The 12681-nt window shown below is 36.2% G+C and overlaps 1 protein-coding gene and 1 long non-coding RNA gene across 3 annotated transcripts; one reads left to right on the top strand and one right to left on the bottom strand.

Annotated features, from left to right (window-relative positions):
* Nucleotides 1-401: 401 nt before the first annotated feature.
* LOC145051993 (uncharacterized) lies at nt 402-1821 on the top strand. Of its 2 annotated transcripts, XR_013683893.1 has the most exons (4): nt 402-515; nt 693-923; nt 1005-1066; nt 1230-1821. It is a non-coding gene; the product is annotated as an uncharacterized LOC145051993 (long non-coding RNA). The 2 variants fall into 2 exon arrangements; XR_013683892.1 differs by having other exon boundaries at nt 1005-1821.
* Nucleotides 1822-6639: 4818 nt separating this feature from the next.
* LOC145055259 (pumilio homolog 2-like) lies at nt 6640-11779 on the bottom strand. The gene is made up of 9 exons (XM_079003554.1): nt 10450-11779; nt 8655-9835; nt 8411-8552; nt 8219-8326; nt 7923-8135; nt 7717-7827; nt 7423-7617; nt 7142-7316; nt 6640-7053 (listed from the first exon to the last, which is right to left on the bottom strand). Exons 1-9 carry the CDS (start codon nt 11119-11121, stop codon nt 7016-7018), a joined length of 2835 nt encoding a protein of 944 aa, XP_078859680.1. The 5' UTR covers nt 11122-11779; the 3' UTR covers nt 6640-7015.
* Nucleotides 11780-12681: the final 902 nt, after the last annotated feature.

The raw sequence follows: 12681 nt of genomic DNA, 5'->3' as shown, positions 1-12681 counted from the left end.
TCAAATCGTTTTTATAAAAGTAGTTTTTTAAGTTATTTTTTACAAAGATTTAGATCTTCTCTTTGATACATGTATTTTAAGATTTTCCCCATATTTACAAATATATTTTTTTAAAAATCAACTTCTACTTTTTTTACATATTCATTTTATGTATGTGTAGTTGTAAAAAGGGAGAATTTCGTATATACCCTTACTAAACAACTAAATATCGTATTTGTCCGGCCTAAAATATAAATATCATATTTGCCCTTATTAATGTTTTATAATATCATATATACCCAAATGTATTTTTTTGTTAATTTTTATAGATTTATAATCCTTTTTTATAACCTTGAATCATTATAATTGACAATAAATATGAAATGGACAATAATGCCCTTACTTGTAAATTCCAATACCACAGCTACTTACGATCGTTGCTTCCTATCTCACCTTAATTCTTATCGTTCCTTCCCTGTTATTACTTCCGATCGCAGCTTGCTTCCCCTGTAATTCACATCATGCTCATGCATAAGGTAAACAAAATGTGATTTATTATTTTTAATCATTTGGAATGCGAATTTCATTTTTAGGGTTCTTAGTCTCAGTTGTTCAAATTCTTTTTACAATTAGCTTAGTTATGTTGTATTTGAGAGCTCAGTTATGTTGGCTTTCATTGATTTTGTCATTGATTCGTCCTCTTGTTCATCTAGGTTATGCAATTGTTCATCTGATGTGCTTAATGTCCCAAGCTTGACAATTCTCATTAATCTCTTCGTGTTCCAGACTGATACGTTTTCGGGATTTAGAATATGGAGGTGATCAATTGTTATCCCCTGTTCTTTTTCATCGTTTCTTGATGCCAACTGGTTGGGGTTGTAATCTTCCACTCCCTATCATTTTACCAAATTTTGATGGAAAGACAACTTCCCTAAAATTTGGAGGTAAGTGAGCACCTGCGTTTTGAAGCCTATGGAGTTCTGCAAGTGTCTTATCTTCTTCTATTTTATTGTTTTGGATTTCAGCCAATGGTGGGCATGAGAGTCAAGCACTTAAAGTGCATGCAACATCATTTGCCTCTTTCAAAGTAACCATATTTACTTTAATACTGCAACTGAAAAAAAGATAGTTGCTTTCTATATCTATTCATATTGTAACCGGTTGCATAAGGTTGATTGGATATTTATACATTTTAAATAGTTCTCTGGAAATGATAATCCTTCTATTCTTATTTCTTTTGCCACCACAAGCTCCAACTTTTCTGACATCTGAAGCTTCATTAGTCGGGGGTTTTTATGATGTTAATAGACGTGGGCAGGTCTTACTTGCCACTGCAAATGAATCAACTATTGTGCCTTTTGTTAGTGGACAGGTAAGTTCTTAATGTCATTTCATCATTGACCAATTTCACTATTTTATTACTATTAAAATCTTAATTTGATGTGTTAAACAACCTCGAGCTTGCTATCAATCTTGCAAAAAGAGGAAACCTACCTGGTGCATCATTGTCCAATTACCTGATGTGTATTGCTTGTGTGCGGCAACAAGGGAGAATAAGAGGTTGCTCCTTTGTATTAAGAGCTTGCAATAGGGAAGAAGCCAGGATGCGATAGGGAAGCCCAGCAAATTTGTGATTGTAATGAGCCTCAACACATGTAACTGATCATGAGGAATTAAATGAATTAAACCTCGTCTAAAGGCCAATGAATTATAACAATGATTTGTAAAGGAAGGGCGATATTGTCCATTTGATTGTTGTTTTTAGTTTTAATGATTTAAGGTTATAAAAAAGGATTATAAATCAATAAAAATTAGATCTGGGTATATATGATATTATAAAACATTAAGAAGGGCAAATACGATACCTTAAGGAATGCACTTTCATGCTATAACTAAATGTAACCCACCTTTTATCGTAAATTACAATTATGTCTTGTTTGTTGCACATGTTATATTTTTCACAACGTATATTATACATCATGCAATTTCCTTTTTTTTACAATTTTGGACCAATTATTTTTTTTCAAATTTTTTCCAAACCTTATTTTTTACAAATTTTCCATAACATGTAACAAAAGAATTTAGCATTTGACAAAATTTTAGACACATTTGATAGTAATTTCAAGCAAAAGGGGATGATATTAATAGTTTCTAATTAACTTTTTCTTTATACACACAAAAATTTATCATTATACACAGAGATAATATTACTAGTTACAACTTATTATATAATCAACATATTAAATCATTTCTAAAACAAATAGATTTGATTAATTCTATTTTTTATTATTAAAAACTTAAATTTATTGATAATTTTGTTTATCCATAGTTTCTATTAATGTTTTAGGTTGCATATTATAATGTTTAAATAAACTAATATTTGGCTTCTATTTAACATGTATAACTAATTATGTTCGTAATTTTATTTTCTCTATATAATCACCAAAATAACCATATGAAATACCTACATATTTACTTTCAACCAAATTTTAAAGCGATTCTCAACATGACCACTTTGTATGATTTCGAACTGAAATGCTCTTGTATGTATTTGTAGTAATCTTTACATTTTAATTAATTTGTTTTAGATTTCATAGAACATCATTTTAAAACTAAACATTAAACACAAAACATGTATTCAAATAAACATCAATTCAAAAACCTAAGATGTTTGTATGTTACATGTTCTTCATAATATTTGTGTCTAACGTCGACACTATGGCATAGAGCAATCAACGATGGAACTTTGTACGGTCATAAGTCAACATTTCTAAAAACGACATACAAAATCCCCCACACAACACACTGATGTGGTACCCCTACAATACTACTACGTATTTGAAGCTCTCATGTGACATTCGTAGGTTAGGACTAAATTGTAACATCCCGAAAATCAGGTATATTTATTATCTCTTGAAATTTTATCAAAAATGACACATTTGGTCCCTTGAAGAAAAAGTCTCTCGGATTTGGTCGTATGCAGGGCATACATATGAGTGTGTGCAGCGTACTCATGCAGTGTGCATGATCACGGGTGGCCAGCTAGTACATGGGGTGTACATGTGGTACGTCGAGCATACTAGCCCAGACTCCAAACCCTAATTTCATGGGTTACTCCCTACATAAAGAACATTAAGTCCTTTTTTGGTCACCCTTATCAGCCTCCAAACCTTCCCTAAACCCTAATCCCGAGTTTGAGTGTTTGTGTGAGCCTTGCAAATTCATTTGGGTGTTTTTGGTGCATTTAGTTGAAGAAGGAAGCTTGAGAAGAAGAAGTGGGTGTTAGCAAGCTTGTAGATCCAAAAAGCTCCCCTCTTGTGCAACATTTTCAAATATAAAGTTTGTACCTTGACAAGTCTTTCATTAGATCTCTATGTTTGAATTTTAAAGAGTTTTGTCCCCAAAGATTGGACCTTTATGAGTTTGGGCCACTCCAGGGGTTTGTAGTTGTCCTTTCATGTATTATGGGACTTGTGGATTCATAAAAATGGTAGTTTGATCACCTCTTTTGGTTCATGCATGAGCAAAATAGATTAGAATGTGTTGGGAGTTTATGAATGTTGCTTTGGGAATTTTTTCTAGCCATGCACATGCTTAAAGTTGATGACTTTATGATTTTAGACGTCTTAGAATGGTCGGATCTATGTTTGGGAGTAATTGTCTTAAGGGTTTAAGACACAAGTTGGTAGAAATGGGAACAGACGGAGTACGTTGGGCGTACTCCTAGGCCCTGGCTACACCCCGCATAGTCGGTCCCAACCTCGTCATTTCACTGATCCGGTAGTTCGAGTGCTAGGTTTTCATGCCGTCAGTATCAGGTGAGTCTCCTCACTTATTCTTACAAGTGTAGTAGGATAGTTCTATTTATGATGACCAGTTGGTTCTAGCCGTTATGGTTATGTTATGCTATTTATATGTGACCGAGGTTGCTGCTAGCCAACCAGAGTTGCTGATAACCCACAAGACGTGTTGTTAGCTCGCTGGGACTGCTGATAGTCCTCAGGGTTGCGAATAACCCCTAGTTGTTGCTTTTATGTTGTGATATATTGTATGTGGTATCTTGGGGAACTCACTAAACTTTGTGCTTACAGTTTTTTATTTATATGTGGCAGGTACTTCACAAGATCGCGGGAAGGCGAATGTCTGATTGTACACACGGGCTGGGAGATTTACTACTTGGACATGTTTATGAACTCTGATAATTATGATACTAGTTGTTTTAGGATAACTATGTATTTGATAACTTGGTTGTGAAACTTTGATTTTGGTAATTTAAAAATGAAAATTTTGATCTAAAATCTGAGGTGTTACAATTCGGTATCAGAGCCCTGGTTTGAGGGATTTGGATGAACCTCTAGGTGATTTCAAACTCAAACTAAGGATCTAAATTTTTTTTAAAACTTAACAAGAAGTGAAAAATTTTACATGAGGAAAACTCAGAAAAGCAGTGTGTGCAATCAACCAGCGATTGAGCGGTAGCTTCCCAAAATACCACAATTTATATTATAAGTAGTGCATAGTAGATATATCTATACTATGAGCTGATAGAATTGCATGCTAGTTAGTGGTAGGCTAAGGAATCTTGCGGGAATAGGATGATAAAGTTACTTGATTTGTGATTCCTTAGCCTAGGAGTTCGTTCTTCTGAGATTGAATCTGTCCTTACTACTTGCTTTGTGTATACTACATAGTTATACATAGTTAGGGTTTCATAGCCTTAGAATGTCTAATTTAGCCTTTCTTCCTGTTCCTTGTTTGGTTGTGGGTTTGAGGAAGAATCATTTATTCGAATGTCTATTGAGTCTCTTATTATGTACAATTGGCATACGCGAAGCAAATGGCGAGGGCAGCGGAGATCTTATGAAGGAGAGCAGTATTGAGAGAACTCTAGAATTAGAATGTAGATGCTTAGTGGTGACAAACACCACGTATCAGACATTGGCTTAGCTGCAGGCCAATTCCAGGAGGAAAGATATTGAGATGGAGACTCAAACTAGGGAGGAAAAGGAGACCCAGGGGAGAGATAGGAGGCATGTGCAGTCGCAGCCAGCGACTAAGCGACCCAATCCCACGGATCAGAGAATCGGAGGCCAGAAAGGCTGCACTTGCAGGAAGTGCGACAAGGGACACGAGGGACCATGTAGGTCGGGGTAGCTTGCTACCTGTGTGGCAAGGAGAGGCATTTGGCTAGTATTTCCCCAAGGGATTTCAGGTTTGTTTCAGCTGCAACCAGAAGGGCCACGTGAAGGCAGATTGTCCACAGTTTGCATCTAACAGCATTTCTGAATATTTTTGGAATCTTCTTCCAAGTCTGGAAGTTTTATTGGGTTAGTTGTGCATTAGTAGGATGTGTTCAGTTTCAATCAAGGTGCACGATCTTGTTTCGATTGTTCATGAGGATGTTTCTGATGATGGTTAAGGTCCGTTTAACATGATTATGAGGACTTCAAATGGATTGGATAAGATATCCTGAGAACACTTGGTTTGGCTTTCAGGCATGGTTCTCATCTAACTTATTGCTTTCTGGTTAGATCAAGCGTTCAACCATCTATCTGATTTTTGGTCACGCGCAATCATGTGTTCGTTTGATGATGTGTTGGTGGCAGCCTAGTCTGTGGGAATGTTGTTTGTTTCAGAATGGTATAACTCTTATGGTTTATTATATGTGTTGAGTGAGATATTTATTGGGTTCCTGTAGGTCGATGGGATGATGGTTGTGTGCCTATAGTCCCACTCCCACTGGGTGTTGGCCAGGAGTCTTCATATTTGTGGTTGGGTGATGGAAAGAATGGTGAGGAACCGTGACTTCTCATTCCAGTGGTCGGATGGGGTCACGGCAAGTCGTGAACCAACATGGATTGCACTTACATGAGTTGGGACGGCAACGGTGTCACGGAGACCCGTGTGTTTGGTTCGTTAGTCTTTGGCATAGTTGGGGGTATTTGAGCAGTATGGAGATGCTATTGATGGCTGAATAGTAGACAAGTTTTGATCACACTAGGATCGATTCTGAAACAAGATATGTAGGATCTTTACCCGATGTGATCATATCTCTTTGGTCTTTATTTTATAACGAAATTTTAGTTTTCTAAACCCTAAGAAATACATCTATTTTGCCCAAAAATCTCATTTAGAGACTAAAAAATTATTCAATATGTTTGAAACCAGGCTCTCCAACTCAAATCAAGCATCACAACTTTATCTATTTGTCTTGAAGTGGGTAAGACCAACGTGACATGCCAATTAATGTCTATGTGATTTTATGTCGTTAATTGTACAAGAATTATGGTCACGGCTTAAAAACGTCAAATTGTGTCTAGATCAACATCAAAACATAATAGATGCTACAAAAGCTTATTTTAGTAGGATATTCTCATCCGATCCGGATTTCGCAAAACATCAAGCAATGTCATTTAAGTTTGAAAAATAAAAAAGTAAATGGCTGTCTGATTCCATTACCTAGAACAAAGAAAACATTTATAAAAAAATCTTGAACTGAAATCTGGTTTCTGGAAAATGTAGACATAAAAGTACTAAAAAAATGTTAAGATAGTTATATACACAATAACTAACATATCAAACGTTTGGACCAATCTTGTCCTAGAATTACTAGCATTTAAAGTAAGAGAAATTGAAATACAAGAAGCATGAAAAGAGAGAGGTTCAAAGTGACATTTTTGACTGAATAAGAAAACTGTTTTAAATACGATAAGATACGATACATAACAAGAACAATCCGACTCTCTGCCTAGAAACATAAACACCCACGGGCAACATTTTTGTACAGTCACAGTCACAGTCACGTCACAGTGTGTAACACTCATTTTTACACCCTTATAAATTTAGGAAACCCGTGTAGCCCCCTCGACTATGTATAAAACTACAGCATTTACAGTTTCTTCTAGTACATTTGCAAATCTAGGCTCATATATAATATAGCCTCAACCAACCACTATTTTCAGACAGAAAGGTGTATAGCTCTCAAACTAGCCTCTCAGTTAATTAGCTGTACATCTCTTCCTATGGAATGATGCTCCTAAGCACCATGTGACAACTGGGCTGCAATCCTCCTTTCTGCAATTGTCAATTTCACCAAAATTTTAAATTCTATTTACTCCAAAAGTTTTAGGTCAACATTTTGACTTTTAGAAACATAACATACCTCCAGCAGCAACAAGCTTCTCTACACGAGCAACGATATGTTTCCCATACGTGTATTTCTTCAGTGCATTCAGATGAACTTTGATTCGTGTCAGTATGTGCTCACGTTCTTGATCACTACAAGTTTCCAGTACCTTTTGCACCACGTAATTTGCAAACTGATCTTTCATCATCGCCTGAATCACATAATTACATTAACACCCTGTTTCTTGTTTTTCATCAACTGTTTCTTGTCTGGATATAAAAGATAATGTTTAAAAACTATCTTTTAGGAAAACAAACCTGAAGAGGCTCGTTTTCATCAGTAGTGCCAAGCATCTCATTCACAAGGAGTTGGCGTTCACTAGCATCACCAAAAGTCAAACATTTCTCAACAACATTTGATGCAAATTTCTGTTGACTCATCTGAACAATCTTTCCAGCCAACTCATGGATTATAATCGAACGCTCATCTGGCTTTCCATGTTCCAGTACATGCTGTGCTCCAAACACAAAATCCATATATTTTATAAACAAAATATCATATAGAAAAATGAAATATTAAAATCAAAATAAGACCTATTTTGTATTCTGCACCTGTACAACATAATTTCCATACTGATCTTGTGCAAGCATGCTTACACATGCGAGAATCTCAGTCATCACCTTGTTTTGTGTTTCTTGATCCTCACAATGCTCAAGTACCCTCTGCAAAAACATAAATAAGAGTACATGTTTTTCTATTTCTTGTATTTAGCTTTTAAAAAGTTGAGTGAAAACAACTAAAAGAACAGAGTATCAACCTGGATGACACGACACCCATATGGATGGGTGGAAAGGGTGACAACTTGATCAAAGAAAGTGGTGATGATGAATTGAATATGTTGTTCAGGAACACATTCAATGCACTTTTGAATAACATGGTTTCCATTCTGATCACGTACACATCGCATGATATGTCCATCAAGTTCTTCCACCATTTTGATCTTTTGGTCCAAGTCAACAACCTCAATTGCCTAAAAAAGTCAAAACATTTAGACAAATTCATGGACAAAAACTCATGTCAATTACCATTTACCAAATGAAAACGATAATTTACCTTCTGGATTACACGACAACCATACATCTGAAGGCTGAGTGTCAACACATGCCCTAAAAGCTTTCCAGCCAATTCTCTTCTTTGGGTTGGCATTCCATGCTCAAAGAACTGAAATAACAAAAGTCAATCCAAAAATAGAAAAAAGTCAACTCTGTTCCATCATGGGCCCCATCTTGAACGATATTATTATACCTTCTGAATCACATAGTTTCCAAAAACATCAGTCATCAGTGTAAGTGCCTGTGGAAAGATCTCTTGGAAAACCATGTTTTTTTCTTCTGTAGTTGCAGTTTCAAGTTTCTGTTGAATGAAACGACTCCCATACTGATCCGCACTGCTCATTCAAAACAATATCAACTTTTAATATAGAATTTAAAAACATCTACTCATTTTCATTTATAAACTTATATACATATATTTATATACAGATGTATACCTGAATTCAACTACATGCCCAGTGATTTCAGAAAGCTCAAAGGACTTAGTCTTATTGCTCTTAAATTCTTCAAGCAAAGAAGAAGCAAAGCTATTATCACCACCATCAAGATGCCAAGGCCCCATAACACCACCACCACCACCACCTAAGTTCCTCATCTGAGGGGAGAATCGTGCATTGAGTTCACCGAGTCGAATCGGGCTACCCGGCCCCCGAGGCGAGTTCGGAACCGGGCTTATCAATGGACTCCCGGGATACGATAATCCCATTCCATACCCGTGATTCCCATAATACCCATGGTGGTTTGGACTTGCAGACTTTCCACCAAACGGATACTGTGACTTCTGTGGTGATGATAAGCTTCCAAGATATGCTTTTTGAAGCAAATCCGTATACGAATTGCCTAAATAACTGTTCCTATCGAGACCCGGATCATTCAGAGCAGCTATCTGAGCTGCATATTCGGTTGTTCTCAGATACTGAAGATACATCGGGTCGATAAAAGGCGTGTTTCCCCCGATTCTGCTCTGTGATTCCATTCCGAACCTTGATTCCATTCCTGGGAAAGCCATGGCGGAGGCCGCGGCAGCAGCGTTTTCAAAAAGTGGCGGGAGGTTCAAATTGCCGACTTGACCGGACACCATTTGTGGCGAATTGGTGGTGTACGCGGTTGTACCATAGTTGGAATACGCTGGATCCCAGCCTCCATAGATGTTATTAGAGGATCCATCAACATACAGATTATTACTGTTACTATTATTGTTACTGTTACTGTTATTGTTATTATTGGATGGATAAGCATCATGGTAATCTGGATTCTGATCAAAGTGGGCCCGATTCTTGGCTTCACCCATGCTTCCATTTGACAGGTTCATGCCAGATAATGCAGTCACCAGATCTTCTGAATCTTTTGAAGATGACCCGCCATTGAAGAGATTGTTTTGACCGTTTAGGTTTCTTTTTTCGACCCGCCCGCCTCCGATTGGAGTCGGGACCGGGCTTGGAACCCGGGCGATGTGTTGCGGGTCGGGGGTCCCGCTTCTTGATAAAGAAGCTGCTAATGCTGCAGCATAAGAGTATGATGTTGGGAGTGTGTTGTTGTCATCGTTGTTTTCAAAAGTGTTGCGGCTTGCGGGTCGAGATGGGTGCCCGGAAGGTGTAGTCGAACGGGTCAAATCATCCTGCATGTTTCATGAATTATATAATCAGTATATTGCGTTTGAACCAAAAGGGAGAGTGAAATTACTTATTTACCCTTGATTTATCTACTGCTTCTTTGAACAAACATAATTTGTCACAACATCAAACTGTGTTTTGTTATTACAGTTGATTAGCTGATTCTGATCACTCAATATCACATAATCAGAAAATGAGTGATCAACCTAAAAATAACATTGTTTTTAATTCATGAAAAAAATGATATAAAGATTCAAAAAGTCAACATAACGAGCAAGTAAGTTTTGAAAGCGATTATTGCAACTTGAACAATCAGAACAAGTAATCAGTCTAACCAATTTTTTGTGAAGCAACTTTTTACTGCTTCTCCAGATCTAATTATTTTTTGACTAAATAATCATAATCAACATTTATCAAGATACTCGAAACAATATCAGTTTAAACACACATCCAAACATCACTTGAATCTTGATAACAAGCGTCACAAAACCATTGCTACAAGCAACTTTATCATCATTCAGTGACATTAAACAATGTCTTCAAACACATCAAATAGAAATCAGAAGATAAAAAAAAAAATTCATAAAAATTGAAGAAGAAAACAAAAAAAAAATATCACCTGGAAAATCTCAGCAAGGCTCTTCTGTTTGCTACCTAGCCCTAAACCAGGCAACCCAATCAATCCATCACCACCCCACTCAGCTGAAACCTTAACTTTCTCTGCCTCTGAAACCTCAGCCTCTTGTTTCTTCGAGTTAAAGCCAGGCGGCATAGAAAAAAGAGACACCCCACCACCACCGCTGCCGCCACCACCACCACCATCAGTCCGGTTGGATTTCCTCCTATCCCCAATCCCTCCTAAACCCACCCCGCCGCCACCACCACCACTTTGCATTCTTTGGGAAAACCGCCAGTCCTCTTTTGACAGCAATGGTGGCGGCAACCTAGGGTTTAAATTAACGTTTGAGTAATAGTAGGATAAATAAGCGGGATCAGCCCTAAGTTCATCCTCCGACATAAATCCATTGCCACCAGCAAACTCAGAGAATGCTAAATGATTGTTATTATTATTGCTTCCATTGTTATTACCAAATAAACCACCAACTGCGCTCAAAGAACCCTCCACAGTAGGTGGCGCTGAGCCACTTCTATACATGTTTAACTCCTTTTCATGATCATCAGCTTCTCGCCTGTGTTCGTGAAGCAACAATCCTAACTCGTTCTCCAACTCGTCTCCAAATGAACCATCATTCGTGCCGATCATGGGTCTCCTATTCAATTCAGATAACATCTTCAAGGATGAAAACTATATGCGCATACCCCAATTAAACCTATAAATCTAAAAAGAAAGATACCCAGATAAAAGAAATGATAATATACCCTAAACAATCATAACCCGGATGAGAATATAAAGAAATTTGTGGATTTAGCTAATAAAAATCGAGTTTTTGATCACTCACGTAATAAAAACAGACAAACCCTAAAAACCCTACAACAAAATTAAAAATTTGAGCTTCACTATGATCTAAAAACCTAAGAATCAATTCTTGAAACCCGTAAATATCAAAACTTTGATCAAGAAAACCCCAGAAACATGGTCACTCGTTTATAATCTACAGGCACGATACTCGATCGTCAAACAACGAACATAAATAACAATTAAAAAGCTACAGACAGAAGATACAATAAGCGTAATTTTGGCAACTTTTTATCACTGTTTTCACATTAGATTGCAAGAACAGCGAGTATAAAAGAAAGGGTTTCCAAGAAACTAAGAAAGATAGAGGCGAAAGAAGAGTGATAGTGATGAGGGTTTGTTCGAGTTATATGTATCAAGAAAGGTAAGAGTGGGGGAGAAGAGGTTAATCAGGCGGCGAATTGGTTCTTACTGAGAACCCTTTTTAGGGTTTTGTTTTCAACTGCTTATTGTAAGAATGACTCAACACAGTAACTTCGCTAAATTTCGTTGAGAAAATCAAGTAAATCTTGGGTTTCTATTTTTGGGGTAAGAGAATCAAAATTTCCCCCAACCAGTAACCAACACCACTTGATTTATTGTGGAACCTTGATATTTTGTAACTAATTATATTTAAATAAATGTGATAATATTACAACAATGAATAAGTATTTACAATAAATGTCAAACGTATTGTTTTTTCTTTTATCTATTTTACGAAATCTGAAGAAAATAACTCATTCATGTAAATGTAAATATAATGGATGATACTTGTTTACAATGAAATTTATATATAATAATTTATAAAGTTTCATATTTCTAGTTTGATATGGTTTAAGAGAGAGACAGAGAAAGAAAGTGATGTTTGTATGTATATATAAAAACGAAAATTTTGAAGAAATCGCCATATGAATCCTTTAGACTCTGCCCCAATACTATGTTGAGCCAAACACTTCCCAAAACTGAAAAAAAAAATGTGGTAATTGGTAGTAAACATGTGATGACTGAAATGCCAAAAATACCCAAAGTTGTTTATGTGATTTCTGAAAACTTCTTAGTTCTTTACCAAATTTTGAGCATGATTAGTAGGAAGGAAGTTGTCATATTTAGGATTTCATTTTTCTTTTGGTAGGCGTATGAATGTCAATTTTAGTATATTTTTTCAAAATACACACATATTATAAAACACACACACACACACATACACACACACACACATATATATATATATATATATATATATATATATATATATATATATATATATATATATATATATATATAAGGGTTAAACTGAAATAAATCAACAAATTTCTAGAAGTTTTAGTGAGGCCCGGGGTATCTGGGAGTCGGGCAATTAGAAGTTATCCGGTAAGAGTTCTAACAATGTAATTT

The sequence above is a fragment of the Lactuca serriola genome, chromosome 5, assembly GCF_051521515.1.
Source record: "Lactuca serriola cultivar US96UC23 chromosome 5, Lser_US96UC23_V15, whole genome shotgun sequence".
Lineage (NCBI taxonomy): Eukaryota > Viridiplantae > Streptophyta > Magnoliopsida > Asterales > Asteraceae > Lactuca > Lactuca serriola.
Note: the sequence above shows the minus strand (reverse complement) of the source record. Positions and strands in the feature narration are given on the sequence as shown.

Coding starts and splice junctions, on each gene's coding strand:
- LOC145055259 (XM_079003554.1), bottom strand. CDS start 11,121: ATGTTATCTGAATTGAATAGGAGACCCATGATCGGCACGAATGATGGT. Junction 8,327..8,410: donor GAAACTATGTGATTCAGAAG/GTATAATAATAT, acceptor TTGTTATTTCAG/TTCTTTGAGCATGGAATGCC. Junction 7,618..7,716: donor ATGGAAATTATGTTGTACAG/GTGCAGAATACA, acceptor TTTGGAGCACAG/CATGTACTGGAACATGGAAA.